The 20,861-nt window shown below is 34.2% G+C and overlaps 4 protein-coding genes across 6 annotated transcripts; 1 reads left to right on the forward strand and 3 right to left on the reverse strand.

Annotated features, from left to right (window-relative positions):
* Positions 1-1,510: 1,510 nt before the first annotated feature.
* On the reverse strand, positions 1,511-11,426 carry LOC136409613 (BTB/POZ domain-containing protein 7). The gene is made up of 7 exons (XM_066391237.1): positions 10,938-11,426; positions 8,253-8,528; positions 7,761-8,149; positions 7,317-7,708; positions 7,000-7,257; positions 6,759-6,942; positions 1,511-6,362 (listed from the first exon to the last, which is right to left on the reverse strand). Exons 2-7 carry the CDS (start codon positions 8,495-8,497, stop codon positions 5,443-5,445), a joined length of 2,388 nt encoding a protein of 795 aa, XP_066247334.1. The 5' UTR covers positions 8,498-8,528; positions 10,938-11,426; the 3' UTR covers positions 1,511-5,442.
* Positions 11,427-11,651: 225 nt separating this feature from the next.
* On the reverse strand, positions 11,652-13,524 carry LOC136409604 (protein SHQ1 homolog). The gene has a single exon (XM_066391217.1). The coding sequence runs from the start codon at positions 13,433-13,435 to the stop codon at positions 12,038-12,040; it is 1,398 nt and encodes a 465-aa protein (XP_066247314.1). The 5' UTR covers positions 13,436-13,524; the 3' UTR covers positions 11,652-12,037.
* Positions 13,525-13,723: 199 nt separating this feature from the next.
* Positions 13,724-16,955, reverse strand: fs(1)Ya (female sterile (1) Young arrest). Of its 2 annotated transcripts, XM_066390763.1 has the most exons (8): positions 16,815-16,955; positions 16,148-16,757; positions 16,005-16,091; positions 15,821-15,961; positions 15,113-15,280; positions 14,972-15,061; positions 14,324-14,913; positions 14,090-14,255 (listed from the first exon to the last, which is right to left on the reverse strand). In XM_066390763.1, exons 1-8 carry the CDS (start codon positions 16,830-16,832, stop codon positions 14,238-14,240), a joined length of 1,722 nt encoding a protein of 573 aa, XP_066246860.1. In that variant the 5' UTR covers positions 16,833-16,955; the 3' UTR covers positions 14,090-14,237. The 2 variants fall into 2 exon arrangements, with proteins under 2 accessions (XP_066246859.1, XP_066246860.1); XM_066390762.1 differs by having other exon boundaries at positions 13,724-14,913.
* On the forward strand, positions 16,456-20,853 carry LOC136409343 (actin-like protein 6B). 2 transcript variants are annotated; one of them, XM_066390765.1, is made up of 7 exons: positions 16,456-16,585; positions 17,761-17,946; positions 18,855-19,167; positions 19,223-19,436; positions 19,490-19,747; positions 19,800-19,895; positions 19,948-20,853. In XM_066390765.1, exons 3-7 carry the CDS (start codon positions 18,857-18,859, stop codon positions 20,113-20,115), a joined length of 1,047 nt encoding a protein of 348 aa, XP_066246862.1. In that variant the 5' UTR covers positions 16,456-16,585; positions 17,761-17,946; positions 18,855-18,856; the 3' UTR covers positions 20,116-20,853. The 2 variants fall into 2 exon arrangements, with proteins under 2 accessions (XP_066246862.1, XP_066246861.1); XM_066390764.1 differs by lacking the exon at positions 16,456-16,585 and adding an exon at positions 16,884-17,214.
* The last annotated feature ends 8 nt before the right edge of the window (positions 20,854-20,861 follow it).

Here is a 20,861-nt window from a genome sequence, read left to right on the forward strand (position 1 = left end):
TTGTAATCGTACTATATGATGATGATTTATTAAAAATAAATTTTAAAAGTTCCAATAATTTCTAGACATTTTATTTAACTAAATTTAATACTTTAATATCATTTTACTCAATATTTAGTAAAGGTCAAAAACCGTTTTCGACAAATAAATATATCATCGTTTATGTTTCTTCGCAGAGGCATCCAAAAAACCATTTACAAAAACTGGGATGTCTTGTCTTAAAATAAATACTTCTCATTCTTGTCGAGGCCATTTTATCGTCAACGCTGCTAATAATAGCTGTGTAAAAAGTATTGAAGATCCAGAAAAACTTATTTCCCGTGGGATAATGCGAAATTGCGAAAAAATTTGATTTATTGATTGCTTTGATTATTGTCCCCCGAGGACAGAATTTTGATGCAAAATAAGTGAATGTGGGGACTATTTCCTAAATCCTGATGGGCGAAGCTGCATCTGCATATTCTTTCTGCAAAAATATTACGATTTGGCTGAATTTTTCTTATACGAAGGTTGACAATGTTCGATATACAGGGTGTCAAATATTTACATACTTTTTTTAGTTTTTGTTAAAATGAATTTTGCTCATCGCTTTGATAGTTTTTGAGATATTTCATTCAAATTTTGCTATGAGGATATTCATTTAGGTTTGCTCCACTAGGCGGATTAAGTGATTCCCCAAATTTGCAGAACGATATTTGGCGCCACTGACCATTTCTTTCTGAAAAAAATCGATAACTCGTTTTATATTCTTCATATTACTGTACAACATGCAACGTTTTAGAGTTATTTGCAAAAATATTAGTTAATGCATCCCATTTTTCCATTGATATGCTGTATCTTAGTACTGAATTCTAAAAAATATAGTAAAAACGGGGTATTTGATTTGATTGCTAGAAAGAAATAGTTAGCGGTGAATTACAAAAAAATTAGTAGGGATAAAGGATATCTAACCCCATGGAAAGTATCTTCCTCTAGATTTTAATAATGATTCTTATATTGAACCCCAAATTCAATTGTTCAGAAAAAAATGATCAGAGATGCATTGCAAAAGATTTAGAAATAACAAAGTACTATCTGACCCTATAAAATATCAGCCTGTTGATTTCAGTGATCATTTGAATCCTTAATTTTTTTGCTTTTAATGATGTAAACCTAAATGAGTACTCTCATGCTAAAATTTCAATTATAGAGCTTAAAAACTGCCAGAGCTATAAAAAAATCGAAAAGTTAATTGAAACTTATACCTATATGTGTACGTCTAGCGTAGTCAACTTTCGCATAAGACAAATTTAGGCAAATGGTAATACTTTTGCAGAATGATGGAAATAACGTTTGACCCATTGATTGCGAACCACCTTGCATTTAAGACCGTAAAAATTGTCCATATTCACCTACTAGTACATCACAGTCTGGTAGGTAGGCGTCTTGTGCAGAATTCTGCTATTTTAGCATAGCAATTTTCAAATTAAATTTGAGCAATTCTTGATCGCAGGTGCAAAAAAAGTCAACCTTTTCAATAATAAGTAATGTTTTATTTACAGAGATAAATAAATTATTAAAGCTACAACTAATCGCATAACAATTATGATGTGTATACGCAACAAATTAGGGATTATTCGCAAAAGAAACGAAAAGGCGTTAGCGTGCCTTTCGTGCACAACTTGCGCCTTTTATTTGAAGTGGTGAAGTTCAATATCTACTAATATCTTAAAAACGGTTTTACCGAAAAAATTTAGAAATTTAATAAATAAAAATTTCGTTTCTGAGTTGGCCGACGTAACTAATCGTTTGGAGATCACAAATTATATATACATACTTATGTAATAGTAAGTTGGATGGCTAGCTGGTGCATACACCCTAATAAAATGAAACTCATTACACCCAACGGACGTCGCAACACAAATGTATCTTGAATTTTCTTTAATATCACAAAACAAAATTAACAAAAATATACCCTGAATCGGCGAATTTGTATATAGAAATTTCTCCTACGATGTATACGTTTTAGTAGAACGAGTTTAACATTTTGTTTAAGTCCGGTTTAAGTTTAGCTTTGCTCTAATGTTAAACCAATATATACACATTGAACAGTTCCGCCACTATACTATCAGTCATTTAAATAGGATATTACTTTTAGATATTTTGAAAACAAAAATATGACTCGATTTTTACAACGAAGCAAAATCCATGGAATAATACATTGTTAGGCTTACTGTAACAGCTGGTATTTGACTCGTGTAAAATAATATAATGTATAATTTCATGGATAACAGCTTGTGGCATAGGTATTAGGTCTTACAAAACGAAGTCAATAACATCATCCCGCTAAAAAAGTGCATATTAACACACCGCGACGTATGTTTAAAAGAGGAAAGAGAGAGATTACAAAAAGACAAATTACAAATACATATCACAAAAAAGGGTGACAGGGTGCAGCCCCTAATAAGATAATGAAACTTCAATAGCAACAAAAATCACAGATAATTCGTGAACCTAATAATTAACAAAAAATATAACTGTGGAGCATTTAAAAGCTAAATTTTTGTCATTATAATGGTTTCGTTGTCATTCACAACCGCCACATGCAAATTTACAATCAAACTACGTTTGGATTAATGAGTCAAACACTAAAGAATTTGGCAAATTAAAAAAGTTCAATATTCTGTTGAAAACTTAATTTTTAAAGGTGTGTAATATTAAGTACCTACTTCCAGTTATTTGGAGTAGAATTGAATCAATTGTGGGTTTCTAACCGAAAGTATTCAGTACGTATATTAAATAAGTCTTTTTAAAGTTGCAAATAATAGTCATAAGTACATATTGCACTAAGATCGTGACTGATTTTCGGTCACGAAACCATTAAAAATGTAAAATTACAAGGATGAAGAGCGGCAAAGTCGTAAAAGAACCTTATTTTGATACCCACAATGAATTTATCAAATAAACCAAATATTTTTGGTCAGTATGACAGATGCTACTGTTTAAAGATTGCAGGTTAAACTGACTTTAGAGCATTAGAAAATGAGGAAATTGTTTTAAGCTTATCAAATAGGGGCAGCCTCAAATAGGCACAGGCTTTATATTTATTAGCTGGACAGTCTTTTAGTGCCTTATACGTACACAATAGAGGACATTTAACGAGGTGTTTTCGAGGTTTAATTAAAACAAAACTGAGGAAACACCCAATTAGGATGGAGGATTCCTTGGTAGATATATCGACACATTAAGACTGATGTGACTCTTTAAAATACAAAGCCTTTCACAGATTATATTTACACGTAATAGTAATACAGCAACATCTAAGACAACATACACAGGTACATTAATACAGATTTTATACGCCACGTCGTTTCTTTTTACAGCGAATAAGTTCGTGGAGATGTTGAGGACCGTAAATTGGAGAATATTCATCTACAACCTACATTATGCATTAAACTATGGCCGTATAGACATAAATGTATAAGCTATACTATGTGGTCAAAAAGTCCGGACCCATAGTTTTGAATTTCATTGAAAGTGCAAATGTATACAGAGCGCTTCGCAAATTTTTATTTAATTGAAGAGTAATTCGATCTGCTACCTGAAACTATTTAAGCTTACTTCGTGTTGCATTCAGATGCGTAAATGTGTATCAGGGTGATCCGGGACTTTTTGAACAATGTATAATAAGAAAATGTAATAATGCAAGAGCCGATATGATCGCGCAGTCGGTGCAGAGTCCAGGATCATAAGGTCGATTTTTGTACACCTAGCATCACTATTCGAAATAATAAACAATTTTTTTATGATGCGGATAACGATAACTTAGTTCCACCTGACAAATTGGGTAAACTTCTATTCTTATTTGATATGTTGAACAATATTTTCTCACAACGTGCCCCTTTTTTTTATAATTTAATGTTTTACCATAAAAATAGAGCTCAGTATTTCTTTGAAACGCCGCAGTTAAGCTTTGATTTTTTATGGTTTCTTCGCAAGACATGAGACGCGAAATGTGAAATATCCTATACCAAAAAACGAAACTTCACATGCACTCCCCCCACTAATCCAAATCCATAAACATTAATAACCTGTATTGCGAATGGCCATAAAAACAGAAAAATGTACTGATCGTTATAAAACAGAAAAAAACAAACTTTTTTAATTACAAACGAGGTTTATGGTTATTTTTGATCATAAAATGACCATTAAAGTACAGATACGAAAATAAAAGTTTTTTTGTTACCCTGTGTAGTGCATAGCAGTTCTTGCAATGTCAACCAGTACAGGCGAAAATTGGTTTTATCAAGTTTAGGCAAAATATCATTAATACATATCTAAAAATGCGACGAACCTTTTGCCAAGAATAGTAGACCTAAGTTATCCAAACCTTTTTCCGATAGAATACACTATGAAATTAGATATGATGGACCGAATCATTGGATGATTCCATGGACTAAGCAAAACAGATGTCCCACGTGTCACAAGAATACCCCAAAAATATGCAAGAAGTGCAACATAAATTTCCATGAATAGTGTTTAAAATTGTATTATGTTAACTTTGCAACGATGTGATGATAAAATGTCACATTTTAAATGTGATGTTACAGTACATAACAAGTGCTCTGGGGTATACTATACCACACCACATCGCCGCCGGATTAAATAACAATGTTATATTGTAATTAAATGAACCTGCTCTGATATTCCTGTAGTTCAAATATTACAATAAACTTTTTAAAAGAAACTTAATGTTAGAAATGTGTATTTAAAAACGAAATGTGTTATGAATATTCTTAGTTGAAGAATCAAAAAACATTGACATACAGGGTGTGCAATATATTAAAAACTTGGAAAAATGGGTTAAGTTCGCGTTGAAAAAGATTTGCGGTTTTAGAAGCGCATGAACCGGACTCGCACCGAGGTCCATTCGCTTAAATTAGCTACATGGTTTCAATTTTCCAGGCTAAATGACTGCAAATGACTAAACTACTACGACACGTAAATCAATTAATCACTTTTTAGAACTAATAAAGCATTCTCTTGGTCGAAAAAAATTAGTAGATTAAAATTTATAAAGATGTCCGAAAATCTAAACAATTCTTTGGCTTTGGTACCTACTTTTGAATAAATATGATTCAACCACACTTCGGTCAATTTAGGCTAAGTTTAGCAAACTCTTGGTCCACACACGATACAAATCTTAAAATAGTAATAACAACGTACAATCCGAGAGATAATATTACCAATCATAATTACGATTTTCAGAGAATCACAGATTTACCATAACAACAGAATGTATGAGATATATGTACAGAACATACAGACGAGGAAAGACGGTTAAGTATCTGATCTTGACCTTACAAGCAAACGGGACAAAATGTACGGTTTTTATTGCGAAAATGCTGTAAAGACATTTTTGCATTTGATTTATTTAAACCACTTTTACCAAAACTGACGCCTCTATAAGAATCGAGGAACAGGAGCGGCAGGAGGGAAATTCGGTCCTGGGGGACACAACCGATACGCAGAACGTCCAGTGCTACGCGGTAGAGGTCCATCGCCTAAATCTAAACGTAATTCGGAGGGTGCCGGTGGAGGTCCCAAGGAGGACGGACCCATTGCAACATCAGGTAATCGATCGGGAGTTTCGGCCAGTCTTCGAGGGGGTGTCGCCAATCGACGCCTTCCGGGACTTCTCCGGCCCGTAGACGACGTTTCCTCAGTCTGAGTTCCGACGCGATACGCTTCCAGAGCTTCAGCGACGTTGTCTGGAAGATTGAATTCACGCACGACGCGTAACCTAATTTGCCGCCCAATTTCGGCTCGGCTGCTAAGGGGCATGCTCAAGGCTAACTGGCAACCAGGTGCTTGGCGCAGTTTTTGCTCTCGTTTTAGCATTGCATTCAAAGCACCAGCATCAGGTACTGGAGGTGCTCCACCTAAGACATCGACTCCTGTTGGTCCAGTCCGAGTTTCCATCATATAGGAAATATCTGGATCCGGACCACAACGAATTCGTCTGCCTCGCACCATTTCTGCCTCTTGTACCATCTGATCTTCCACCAATACTTTTAATTCGTCATAATACGGTATAAATAACCGTGGCTGAACAAACAGTCCGTTATTCTTAGAACCCCGTATCCAGGCATTTATGCGAAGGTTTTCACGTTCGCCCCCAATCATGTGACTTGGAGGGGTGCTTACTAAACCTCGCCGGATGGCTTGTAAGAGAACTTCGCTGTTGGGTGGAAGCACATGATCCATACGCACCCATGGCAACAGATCCGACAAAATTTCTCTTAATTCGATATCGCTCAAATCTCGTTTTTTTACTCCTTTCCTCGTGACTGAATGGGCTGTGTGGCTGACTACATTGGGTTCTGAAATAAAACAGAAATATTAAGCAAATGAGATAAATTAAATAAAGGCTCAAATCTGTTCAAGGGCGAAATATCTACGTGAGCACTCGGTTATATCATTATTAATGGCAATGGCGAAAATTTAGTCACGTATTCAACGTCGAAAAATTATACTAATTTGCTATATGGGGTGGGTCATAATTAGGTTTATTGTATGAAATAAATAAAATGGCATTTATTTTAAAATATTACATAACATTGTTTGAAAGTTGAACTAATTTGAAATACATTAGGGAGAAATAAATTTACATAATATTCAAAATAAAGGAAACACTTGCACGTGCATTATTTTATTTAGTTTTTCTTTTATAAGTTAATGGAACAATTATTTCTATGTATTGTAATTTTTGAACGTACCTCGATCTTCCATTCTGCGGATCAATTCATGTTCCCCCCACTTCAAAACTGCCTGCAGGACCTCAAGTTCACTGGCTTGTAAAAACGGACTTTTCAATACTTCAATTATATGTTCTTTGTCTAGCTGGTAAAACACCAGTGATTGCGAAACTGGCTGGAATTCTTCTCTTAAAAAATGTAGCGCCTGGAAGTATTTTTAAAAAGTAATTAAACTGAAAACGGACAGAAAGGACCTATGTACCTGTCTGTGTACCCACGCAGAACCATGAGGTTGACTAGACCATTGCAACACTGCTGGAAGTGTGTCTAAAGAGAGTGCCTCTAGAATGAGGTCTTCACACCCTTGGGATAGAATATCCAATTCTAAGAACCGCCCTATCTGGTATAATTCCATGGCTTCCTCTAAGGGTGATGGTCTTGCTCTCCCGGTGTGCGCAAGTGCATGCGCCTCACCCAATCCGCCACCACAGCCACCGCGCGAAATTAAACTTAGATCGACCTAGGAACGAACAAGATATTCAATATAACTTCACCGATCAGTCAGCACTTAATTGTAACCTGATCCAAATAGACGGCATGAAGTAAGACCCTAGCATATCTCTTTGGAATAACACCCTCATCCAAAACGATTCGAGTGGGTTGTCGTTCCTCTTGGTTCCTGGCCCGTCGAGCTAAAACTGACCTAAAAAATGGGGAACGTGCAGCTAGTACGGCTCTATGGCAAGGCAACTCTAGTCGTGGTCTAAAGCCATATTCCGAACCAGCTGAATCAGGCCGAGGCCCTAATGGGCCATCTGCACCTTCAGTGAACACTAACGCGGCATCTGCATGATCTCCCGACTCCAGGAGGTAACGCAGGTCATCTTCTAATGGATTGGGAGAACCAAATTCCTCCCGCAGTCTTCTAAGGAGATTCAAGTCTATGTTTCCGTTGTGATGACAAATATCACCTGAAAGTTCTTTTATTACTTTTACAAGCATTGACATATAAAAAAGACGTACCAGTATATAAGTATCTAAGCAATGCGGAAAACAACTGTACATCTACAGAAGGTGAACGAAGATCCAAACAAATCCTGGCACCATATCCAGGACATCCAGCCAACAAATCTCGGAAATAGGGACATCTGGCAGAAACCAGAGCCCTGTGAATAGGAAAGCAAGCCCCTCGATAGACCAAATCGGCGTCGGTACAATACTTGAAGTCGAAAAGAGCCGACAAGTCCTGCTTAAATGTCGCAGCAGGAGGTCTAGCCAATTCCGCTTGGACACTCAGATCTTTAAGCGCCTGGAGGGCTTCATATTCCTCCAAGAGGGCGGCTATTTCTAATGGGCTCCAATCTGAGACTAGTTCCCGCAAAATTCTGCCATGATCACATGCTTTTGAAGACCTAATCAAAGGATATAACTCAAAGATGGTGAATCGAAACACATAAGAGACAATAGAATTTACTTGAAATGAAAATTGTAAAAAATTATCGTAGATCTAAATACCTTCTCCTTCTGATAAACTTCTTTTTAAGGGTAGCAAAACCAGTAACACGCTTTTTTTTCTCACGAGAACCAGGAGGCTCCAAGCCTGGAGGAAACCCTAGGCCTTGATTGAGCCCCAAACCATCAGGTCCTTGCGAAGCCGACGCACTGGCCCCCATCCGCTCTGACATGCAGCGCTCACTCTCAATGGCGCTCCTCCAGCTTAACTGCGGGGCACACGGGAAGAGACACCCAAATATGCTCATGGCGTTCCGCCGCCAAATGAGCGAAATTTTCCTAAAAAACAAAAACCAATCTTTATCCTGTGATTTTTTGTTGGTATACTTTAGAGGTTGACATATGAATAACATCGAAAGGATTGCAAAGAAAATGCCATAAAACAATATTCATAAGAATCTAAATGAGCCAAACTATTTTCTTCAAAAATGATATCTAATAGAGTGTAAACTAATCTTGGAATTATGAATGTTCCTTGATATAAGTAGATTAATCCATTTAAGTGTGTATTTCTGTATCTCCGAAACTACTTCAGTTTTTAGCTACTTAAACAAACACTTAACTTATTAATTTTTCTAAGATATTCAAATACTTATCAGATTAATTTATACTATTATTTGATAATGACTTGAAATTTGCATAAATTGATTCTAACATTAATATAGTTTTACAATTTAACAATGCTATTCAACTTTATGATATGACATAATAGTTACTGGATATGTAAACAGTGTGTCCAAGACAGATGTCCAGCAGGGGGATCTTCTAAACTTTAATAGACACAAACTTGGTTAAATAGAAGAAAAGTTGCGAATTTTAAGGAATAGTTTCATGTTGCAAATAGATCTAAACAATTATTATAGAATTTACATTGAAAAAAAAAACAAAATTTTCAAATTAGTTAAAACTTTTTTCCTTAGTAAGGTAACAGGTGAAAAGTATTGCAGCTTTTTATGAGCTTCAATAAGAGTCTTGATTTCATTTTAAGGCATTTTGTTTATTAGGAATGATTATCAACTTTTATTTTTTAAACACAACTTCGGTAACTTTTTTGTCAATTTCAAACTAAAATTTTATTACAAATTTATTAAGGTATCATACTTAGTTACCTACATGTTAAACTTAAAACAATGTTAACCTTAATTTACCAATTAGTACTCAATTTTTGATATTTGAAAGTAATTACAATTGTTTAATTGAGGTAGAAACTCTTCATAACAGCATGAAACAATTTAGCTGCAACATTTACATTTAAACAGTAGTTACCCTATGCCAAGTTTCAATTTAGTGTGTTACAGTGTTCAAAATATAAGGAGGAGGACCTTTATTATGACTGCATCAAGTCACTGATCTTTCTTAAAATGTAAATAATTTTTGTGTTTAATTTAAGTTAACAAGTTTATTGTTGTGCAAGTTTATTGCAACATCTTTTTTCAAAAAAATTAAAAAGTTGTTTTTGGGTCCAAAAACTTTTAAGTCTTCTAACTTAAATGAACATCAGACAATGTGTAAGAACTTACACTTAAAGTGGCCACTTTGCTTTGAATTCATTACACACTTACAAACCTTAGTATAATTAAATAGTATTAGATAATATAGTCAAAAACTTTGTAGCCTTTAAAATTCATATTCATTTGCAAATATTTGAATAAAAGTGATAAAGAACACCTAATTTAAATTATACACCCAGTGAACTTTCAGAGAATTTTGAAATAAATTGAGGAAAATCTGGAGAATGTTTGAGTTTGAAATGGCCCTGCTTACTCTTTAATGTCTGTTTCCACTTTTAAAAAGCCAGTTGTTGACTTACCACTGTTTACAAAAGAAATTTTTAATTAAAACACAAAAAGGGAAGGTAACTTATGTGTTGGAAACAGGTCCAATTTATAAAGCTGTTATAAAGAGAATTAATGAGAAAGCTTGCTTCTTATATGTTTATTGATTAGCTCCAAGATTTTTCTGAATATTTATAAGATATTTGTCTCGTTAGGCTGATATGTCATTTAATAAGGGAAATGCTAAAAATATTCTTTTCATCAGTGGTTTTGGGAAGAATTAACTGAAAGAATATTTCAGTTGATCAAGAGGGAAAATCCTGTCAATTTATTTGATACTAAAGTAAAACCTGATACTACATTATTTTATCAAATATCTTCTTACATCCTCATGATGGAAAAAACTGTTTGAATCAATTTTAGTTGAGAGGGGAAATATGAGAGAAGATTGTGTAATAATAAAAGAAGACTATGTTAAGCACTCAGAAATATCTCAAGATTGCCCTTATCTTTATACAATATATTATAATGGTAATTTAGTTGTAATTCTGATAGGGGTTTAAATTAAACAGAAGACAAAATACCCAATTTCTACCTACTTACAATTTGCATTGAATAAGAATAAGATTGATATTTTGGATTGTCTTTAGCTACACTTTCCAAAACTTGTACCCTATTTTTGCTTATATACTTGGGAGGGTGCCTGTTTGCTTAGTCTATATAAGGTATGTAGGCACATGGTGCAAAGTGTGAATTGAAATATTAATGCATAAATTCCATGTTTATTTTGCCAATGACAAGATCTGTGTGGTAAACATAACATAGTGTAAACTTTGCTATAGGCTTTGGCCTTTGGTGCCCTAGTTAAATGAGGTTGACAAAGAAAACAAACTAAAGTGCAGGGTATAAATACCTGGGCCAGGGCGAACCATTTTAATCCTGGGAGCCTTCTGGGCCTTCCGTACCACCGACATTACTTAATTTTTTTATAATATGATAGTGGCCATGTTTAAGTCGTTGTAGTGGAAAACAATATTATCTGTGCCACATAAACACATATTTCTTCCTATTCCTGCATGCAGTTTGCATGTTTAATAAACGAACACTTCTGGATTTGGCCCACTTCTGTCCTGGATATTACGGAAAATTCAATAACACATCTGATTCACGAATTTATCTATAAACCTGCTATTAGTCAAAACTTTCCAGTCCCGAGAAATTAAAGTTCGACGTACTAAAAACTTCATTTCACAAGTCTACAGCCTACACTAGCGACTAGCGGAATGTCAAATCAGTCAACTCGACCTAATCAATGACCAATCGTAAATGACCGATAGTTTTTCAGGGCTTTCGATAGTATAAAAATGACCAGGAAACTCGAATTTTGCCCCGAATTATACTGAAAATGTAGTTATGCGTTTAAAACTAGGCATAACCATGTAAATCTCAGAAAATTAATATTTGGTAAATAAATTCTTTACTTGACGTTTACATTACAGAAAACTGTTTACAAAGATCTGGATTCTAGATTATCGACCGCGATTACACCGCCATCTGGAAACAATATTGCCAATCAGCGTCGCAGACGCTATTATTTAAAATTTAATTTTTTTGAATTAACAGTGCAAAAATTAAAACTCGTTATAATTAAATAAAGACAAACAGGTACGTGATTAAAATATCTAACATTGAATGCAAGATAGTCACATGCTACATCTAATTATAATAGTGATCTAAAGTTCTACTTTGGCTTATTACATTGTACTAACATACGTACAAACATTTTGATTGTTTTACCTAAAGCGACAAAAAGTTATTTATTGGTACTAAGTACTCATTCTATGAGGTCTCTTGGTATATACATCGCTAAACATTAATAAAATTTTATAACATCACAAACAATATGTTACAACTGATCAGTATCTCTTCCAAATTTAATACCTGTACTCACATTTTGAAACACCCCTTGAAGATAACACAAATAATTAATAACACCTAAATCTCAAGTAAACTTCAATGTGTCAAAACTTTATTGATACCCTCAGAAGGTCTCACTACAGTTATCGTTCTCCCTTCCACACCCTCCACAACATCACTTTCTGAATCACTGGAATAATCTGAGCTTGAAGAGTCATCTGAGCTGCATTCAGAAGAGGATGATTCATGATCATCGCTATCAGACTCATCGTCAGTAATCTTCATTGCTGCAAATTTGGCCCCTGGAATGAAAGCTTCTTCAATTTGATCCAAATTTAGTCCCACATCTTGTTTTGTGATTTTCAGATCTGTGTATTGTTGAACCAGATCTCTCCAGGTCACTCTATTCCATTTCATGGCATAAACAATGTAGTCCTTAATGAAAAGATTGTTTAAAATATATTTGTCACTGCACAAAAATATGTTGTAGATTTCAATTAGTACCCGTATGATATGCTTTTCTTCAAGAGAAATTAGGGCCTTAACATCATCAAACACGACCTGTGTTAAATCAAAATGCCTGTAAAGTGGGTAAATTAAACTTCTTCTAAATGCTGAGATAACTGTGTCCCTAGGATTGTCGAAACCTTCAAACCAGCACAAAGTGGCTGCAATCTTACTGATGGTCCAACTGGATTCAATATTGGCTTCAAACTCAGTGATGCGCTGATCATAACAATAAGCAAATAAAATGTCAACAAGTCCATTGTAGCAATAGAGCATCTGTTTTTGATCTAGTTTATATTGCACATTAGGAAGATCTTTCAGGAAATCAAGTTCTTTGCCAGAAAAAGAGAAATTTGAAATTGAATTGCTTTCTTTGTATGGGCATTTTTGTGCTATAATTTCACATACAGCTTCATTTTCCACAAAGTCAGCTAAGTAGTGGTCCATGTTAAATTTTCCTTGTTCATATTGTATTCTTAGTTTGCGCCTTTCTTTCAAAGGCACTTCACATGGGTTAATTTCAAATATTTCATCAAATTCCGAACACACTTGTGCAAAGTTTTTGTTGCCCCTCATAGCAAACCCATATGCATATTCTAGGCTTTTCTCATCAGAATCTACTGTTATTCCATCAGTTTGAGTTTCAGATAAAACCTCAATGGGAATGATCCCTTCTGGACAGTTTGCTTCAACTTTAGTCGTAAGGAGTGTAGTAATAAGATCCAAATCTTTGAAATTTTCCCCAGATATGACTTTGGTGAACGTAAATGAAAACTCGCCAGAATCGGTATCAAATGAGCTTTTTGAATTCTCGTCCTCAACGATCTTTCCTGGCAAAGTCAATCTTAGGTAGTAAGGCTTACATACAAAGAGGAAAACATTGTCTTCTACATATATTTCCAATTCGCTCAAATTGCAGTATGGGGCTCGTACATTTATTGTCACAGAACCTTCTTCTTGAGATAGTTTAAATCGTGGAGTTATCATGTTTTGTTTTGGGCTTTTAAAACACGAAATTCGTTGATAATTTTATGATGTTTACATTGAGAGGGTTCGCAATGTGATTTGAGTGACATGTGATGTGATGGATGATTGTAGTGATATGTCATAAGGGATTAATTTTTGACTGACGGAAGGACAACACTTGACCCAGTTGGGACTTCAAATTATAGAACAACTCTTTTTACACTAAATATTTGATAATTGCCATAATAATGAGAGAAGTAAATTAACTCACTGTTATTATTACAAAAGAATATTTATTTTTGTGTGCAACTTATAAACAGCTTTTGTATGCAAAAAATATTTAGAACAAATCAGAACAAATTAGGACCTTATAACAATAATTATACATGTACAAATGGACAAATTCGAACAGTTTTGCAGACAACTTAAGTCATAGAATAAAGCACGATTTATTTGAAGTTTGAACTAACAACGTACGAAGAACAATTATTTTAAACACACTAAGATGAACTACTGCGGGCGCCAGCCATACATTAAATAATCATCAGTTTGTGTTGCTTTATCACACTGAATCTTTAACTTTGCCCCCTTATAAAGAGTACTAACTGACTTAAATATCTCAACCGAAGCTACTGGTTTGGAAGGTGCAATTGCTCTGGCTGGAACCTCTAAAGCATATTCGCTTCTAATAGGTTTGCGAGCTTTGATATCAGTAAATTTAAACCGTTTCAATCGAGAAACCTCTAAATTGTCTTCGGAGTCAGATCCAGAAAGATGTCTTTTAAAAGAAGTTGAGCTCTTAGCTGTAGACATCATTTCTGCATTACTTTTGCTTGAGAAACTATCAAAAACACTTTTAACAATACGAGTCATAGAGGTCCACAAGTTGGACTCGGTCATCGAACTTACCGAGGAACATTTTATTGAACTGTCAGAGAAATCGTCATTTCTGCCTTTGAATTCTAGTAGTCCGATTTCTGTGCTAGGACTTATGTTATCATCTTCGTTATTCTCGGATAGCGGTAGAAGTCCTCTGTGACATGATCTTACTGCCTCATTATTCAAAGACGTGCAAGCTTCGGTTAAAGAAAACATTTTTCCTTGTGGAGTTTTGTAAGGAGTTTGTTGATTAATAATCCTGGTTGTTACTTCTTCAACAATCTTAGTTTGCCTTAACTTAACAGATCCCATAGACATTATTGGGGTGGAGGAAAAGTGAGCAGGCACATGGAATTTCATCTTGATGTCAGTTTTCTTTAAAATCGGAGTAGGCATGACTACAACACTAGCTCTTCGATTTTCAGATAGCTCGTTTTTCATTGGAGTATTTAATTTTCTTTCACTTAGTTCCAAGTTTTCGGGATTCGCCGCACTTAACCATACGGTTTTACATTCTGTTGCATCACTAGTTGCTGGACTACTGGAACTCTCAGATTTTGCTATTTCAGTTTCAAGCAAAGGAGAAGGTTCCTCTAGAGGGCATTTTCCTGCTGGGTTAGCTGAAAATTTCAAAAATGGAATAAAAATGGGTAACTTATTCAAATGAATTTCCTTTACCCGGAGTGTCAAGGAGCATTACTAATGACGTTGAGACTTCCAATTTTTCTTCTGATTTTTCTTTATTTAATTCCAGCTTTTTTGAAGCTTCTGGAGAAAACAAAATATATTACAAGTTTTTGTATTGTTTAAAAGTAATACCATCCAATGATGGGGGTGGGTTGATTTCTATCGGACTTTCCCCTTCTAGTAACTCAACAGTGGTGTCATATTTTTCTGACGTAGTCTCTTCGGCAGCTACAGAATTTTGATTAGGCAGTTTATGCAGGCTTCCATTATTACTTGTTTTAGGGGTATTAAGGCCACATACTAATAAAGCAAAGTTATACAGGTTCTCGCTCAATAGGCCAGACTTTATTCACACAAAATTTCTGTAAAAATATTACGATTTGGCTAATTTTGTGTTGTATGAAACGTGATAGTTTTTATGATAAATTTATTATAGGCAAAAAGTAGATGATTTTTTTAAAATTGAACAGTGAATTCCACTTTCCAGAAGGAAATCGGTAGTGTTGCACTACAAAGATGTAAGGGAGTAAAAGGATATCTAACTCCATAGAAAGTATTCTTATATAGATTGTAATAGCCATTTAAACCGTCTAGCGGAGTCAAGCTAAATGAATATTGTCGGACCAAATTTCGAATTAAATATTTCAAAAATTGTGAGATATCAAAATTCGAAAAAACAATTGAAAATTTAACATTCTATCAAAAACTCTTAAGTGTAAAATACGTTTTGCTAAATCACAGTATTTTTGCAGAAAGAAAGTATGAATCAAGTTTGGTCCATTAGAGTGGATTTCTCTGTATAACTGACACAGAATATGGAATAAATATAGTATTTCATACCAGGTGTAGAATTTTCTTGTTGTTCATTTTCTTTTTCACGATTTTTATTTGATAACCTTGATTCGCTGTTGAATTGAGTAATTTCAGATTTGGCGCTATAAAACTGGTTAGAGCATATGCTAGACCTATTAGCTCCTACAACTATACACAAGTATATATATATATATATATATATAATTCTTACCAGGGGTAAATGGAGATTTGCAATTAGCTCTGTCTACATTTGTTACTTGCGTATCCTTGTTTGGAGAGTTTTTTTTATTTTCTGGATCTGCAATTTATTTAAGTTATTAGTTTTATAGGATGAAATACATTTCCACAACTCACTAATAATACTTTTGTTGGTATTACTCTCAGATGGTTCTCCAAACGTTACTCTCCTCTTTGAAGAACTGTCTTGTTTCATTATAGAATTGGCATTTTTTATAATACTTTTACATCTTATTTGAGATTTGGCACAATTGTTATCAACAGGCGTTAATGGCTCCTCATTACACTTTTCAAACATTATCACGTTTTCTTCAGCCTTTTGCATTGGGGTACTAGTGGCAAGACTTAAATGGTTAAAACCCTCTTTCAGTAATAAATTTTGCAAAATGGGGCTGTTCTGATCGCTTGTTGCGACTAAAACTGGTGGAGGGGGTCTAAATAGAGGAGTTTTTGGGGAATCCTCTTTATGAATAAGGAAATGGGCCACGCTGCACCTTCCCTGAGGTATTTCCTCGACGTTGTAAAAAAATTGGTAACAATAAACGCAATGTAAAGGTAAATGGAACTCTTTTATGTGTTGTAAAAGAACTTTATCCCGATTATGATGAAACGTTCTTCCATATACGCAAATATCGCACCCAGAATAAATCACGTTGTGAACTTTGGATTCGTGTTTTTGTCGGCACTTTCCACAACAGAAAGATTTTATACATACACGGCAGTTGTTCTGAAATTTAAATTTGTTATTATTGGCAGATAACAAATAAACAAACTCGGTACTAACTTCTTCAAATCCTTGCATGATTTTTGATTATCCCGCCATTTAAATTTCATCAGTTTCATAAATGTTTCGCTTGCGCACTAGCCCCACTGTGCATGTGCAGGGTACATGTAGCAATTATTGTTTATAAATTCTGTTTTTTTCTGCTCTTTCGTTGTATAATTGTGAGTTTTTCAATTAAAATTTATAACATAATCACAAAAACTGGTCATTTAAATCCTAAATTTCAGCACGTAGTCACAAATAACATGTTTATTTATGTTCAACATTAAAAGGACTGGCACTTCAGTAACAGAAAGAACATTTTTGGGGTTTTTGTACACCTATGCAAAAATGAAGTAAAAAAAAGGTATAAAAAGCATACTCTGTAGAAATAAAATGAGTGGAGCCGTTTATGGTGGAGGTAAATTTCAGTATTTAATTTATTGCAGTGTTTTGTTTATTCATTAAAATTTATTAAATTTGAATTTTTAAATGTAGATAAGGGTGTAGTTAACAGATAGATCGTAGACATAGGAATAGAACCCAAACTTAAATTAATCCAAAGATGACACTTTGTATCATATATAGTCTCTGTAGAAAAGTTTTATTTGTTTTATAGTAAAATTATGTTTCATAACTGTACATAATAGACTTGCTCCCATCCTCCAGGAAGCTGTGTGGGACCAGCTAAGATTCCTTCTGATCAAACACATTGCTCATTTCAGGTTCAACTCTATAATGTGAGTTGCTCAGAAGGATTTTTACCCAGTTCTGAAATGATTTCTTGACTGGTTGGATCAAATCTATTGCTACCATTAAGTCCCACACAACTGATAGTCATTTGTTTTTCATTGTCAAATATTTAAATTTAAAAAATGGACAACTCCAACATGTTGTCAAAATTTTTTCTTTTTTCTAATTTATATAGCAAACAACAAAATTTTATTTAAACACCATAATATTTTAGATGAAGTTGGGGCTTTGGTTTTTGATATTGGCCATAACAGTGTCAGAGCAGGCTATGCTGGAGAAGACAGCCCAAAAATTGATGTTCCGACCACCGTAGGAGTATGGCTGGATTCAGAAGATGAAGTTTCAGTACCTGTTACCCATTACAATATTGGTCTATGTGCTATTCATGTATGGAGACCTGGTAATAAAAAAATTCCCTAAATTTCAATATTTTACAGATTAGAGGATAAACCTGACAAGTCCAGGATTTTTATTTTAATGTTTATACCATAGAATCTATTGAGGAATTTTAAAAAATGCTTCTGCCTTTGATAAAACCATTCTAAAATCTAGCTGAACAATAGTTATTTTTATATATTATGTTTAGGGTATTCTAATTAATATAGCTCTACTAGGAAATTTATCAGGTTTTTGAAAAAGATATATAAATTCTAAAGTTCAAGAGTTTTAGTGCAATTTTAATTTAATTATAATTTTACATACAACCAGTATATGCGTTTCTTTCTAAAAAAGTGGAAAATAATTTTCTCAGAAATTTCTCAATTTTTTTGTCACATAATAAGTAATTAACATAACACATATAACAATATTATTATTATTCAGAAATAAAAAGTTAATTATTTATATTTTATAATTTGATTTTTGGAATTTTTTTAATCATATAATTAAAATGTCTTATAATATTTTGAGTGTTCCATTCAAAAATGGTAATCAAAACACAAATACACACCACTGAATTCTACAAAATCTTTTGCTGATCGTTTGTCTATTTTTTTTTACATACTTTTCTGTTCCTGTCAGCGCGGAATTACAAAAGATAGTTTTTAACTCAAATGATTATTGAAATTCAGCACATTTATAAGGAAAAATTGACACCTTATTCATACACAATACTTATTACATTATTTTATGTAAACATAATTTCTGTTGATGCAGATAGTAGATGTTTCTTCTCAAATTAGGGGTTTTCAACCTTAAAAATTTAGAACGGGAAACAAAAAATGTGCTTGCCTCAGATTCTATTTTAAAATTTTTCCACTTTCCATTTAATTCTTCCCCTATAATCTTTTTTCTACCTTTCCCCTTCAGAAATGGAGTTAAGTACATTCCTTAAAGATGGCATGATAGAAAATTGGGATATGTTTGAAAATTTCCTGGATTATATTTATTATAACGCCCTGAAAGCTGTTCCCCGAGATCACCCTGTACTTCTTACTGAACCACCTTGGATAACCTCCCCAAAACGGGAAGAAATGGCTGAATTAATGTTTGAAAAATATGGGGTACCCGCAGCTTATTTGGCTAAAAATGCCAGTTTAGCTGCATTTGCCAATGGGAGACCCACTTGCTTAGTTTTAGATAGCGGGGCTACTCACACTTCTGCAGTACCAGTTCATGACGGGTAATAAAGGAATTTTCTTTTATTTCTTTAAGTTTGCATCACTACAAGATTGTAGGTATGTTTTAACTCAAGCTGTGGTGAAATCGCCGGTGGGTGGTGACTACTTAAGCGAGCAGTGCAGAATATATTTGCAGGAAAGAGGTATTGAGTTAGTTCCTCCGAGTTTTGTAGCATCAAAAGAAGTAGGGAGGCCTGAAGAACCTCCTAATTGGCAAAGACGTGATGTTCCTTATAATTTAACTGACTCTTGGTTTGCCTATATGATAAAAGTAATGTTTCTTATATAATTTATCATATTTAACTTAGGAGTATCAAATTCTAGGAGGTAATGCAGGATTTCCAAGCATCCATTCTCCAAGTGTGTGATAGTTCCTATGATGAGGAAATTGTGAAAACAATGCCTACAACACATTATGAGTTTCCCAATGGTTTTCACAGGGATTTTGCAGTAGAAAGGTTCAAAATTCCTGAACCCCTTTTTAATCCAACTAATGGAGCCAAGGCGGGTATTCAGCCGATTTTGGGAGTAGGATCCCTTGTCACTACTAGTGTAGGAATGTGTGATATCGACATTAGGCCTGTAAGGATGTTTTCGCATTATGTTTTATGATTTTAAGTGCGTTTTTCTACAGTCAATGTATGGGAATGTTGTGGTAACCGGAGGAAACTCGAGCCTTCAAGGATTTACCGAAAGGTTAAATCGAGATTTGGCATCAAAAACTCCTCCGGTATTATTATTTGTTATTGAATGTATTTTATTTTAATTTCTGGGTGTTTTAGAGCATGCGCTTAAAAGTAATTAGTGCCCCAGGAGCATCTGAAAGAAGATTTGGTGCCTGGACTGGAGGGTCCATTCTAAGCTCTTTAGGATCATTCCAGCAGATGTGGGTGTCCAAACAAGAATATGAAGAAGGTGGTAAGGCCATTGTGCAAACGAAGTGTTTTTAATTTTTGTTGTTCGTTGACTTACGTTTTCATAATATATTTTTTACCTTTTTCAAGTGCCATAGATGAAATTGTCGATAGCGCCTTCAGTGTGTCGCGTCTTGCCTAAAACATTTTCAATAATTTAACCTTGAGACTGACTTTCAGTAAGTGCAACTGTGTAGATTTTAGGTAAGAAGCTCGCAAGCTACGGCCAGTATTACATTTTAATATTCTGGGTTTTCTTAGAGTAGTGAGACTTATAAAGAATCTCCTTATAATATTAGTTCATTAGGTTTGTTAGTACACAGGGTGGAGTTGTATTGAAAACTCTTCATGCTTTTAAGAATGTAGGTCAGTTGCTCCTCCCTGTAAAAAGAATTATTTAATCCTCTGCATTATCATATCATACTTATGAGCAATTTTTTGTATGTGATAACGTTGTTGATTTGGAGGTCTTAGCATCAATCAGTATTAGAACGTTCTTCCACGATTCAATCAAAATTTAAGACTTCATTAGGTACTGTTGACAAGTGAGGAGAATTAAAGTCTAGTCACTTTGAGGAATACTCTCTAAAATATTTTTGATCTCGTTTTTTTCGTTGTGTGTTACAAGTGTAAACGTGTGATAATTTCACATCTTCGCAATACTTTTAAAATATAAGGTTCCTATTTTTTGTATTTTGCCATATTTTTGCCTTAGGTTAGTTGTAATACGAATGCCATTCATATGTGCCAATAAATCAATCAAATCTTCGAAAACGTTTGTT

Source organism: Euwallacea similis, chromosome 6 (genome assembly GCF_039881205.1).
Source record: "Euwallacea similis isolate ESF13 chromosome 6, ESF131.1, whole genome shotgun sequence".
Lineage (NCBI taxonomy): Eukaryota > Metazoa > Arthropoda > Insecta > Coleoptera > Curculionidae > Euwallacea > Euwallacea similis.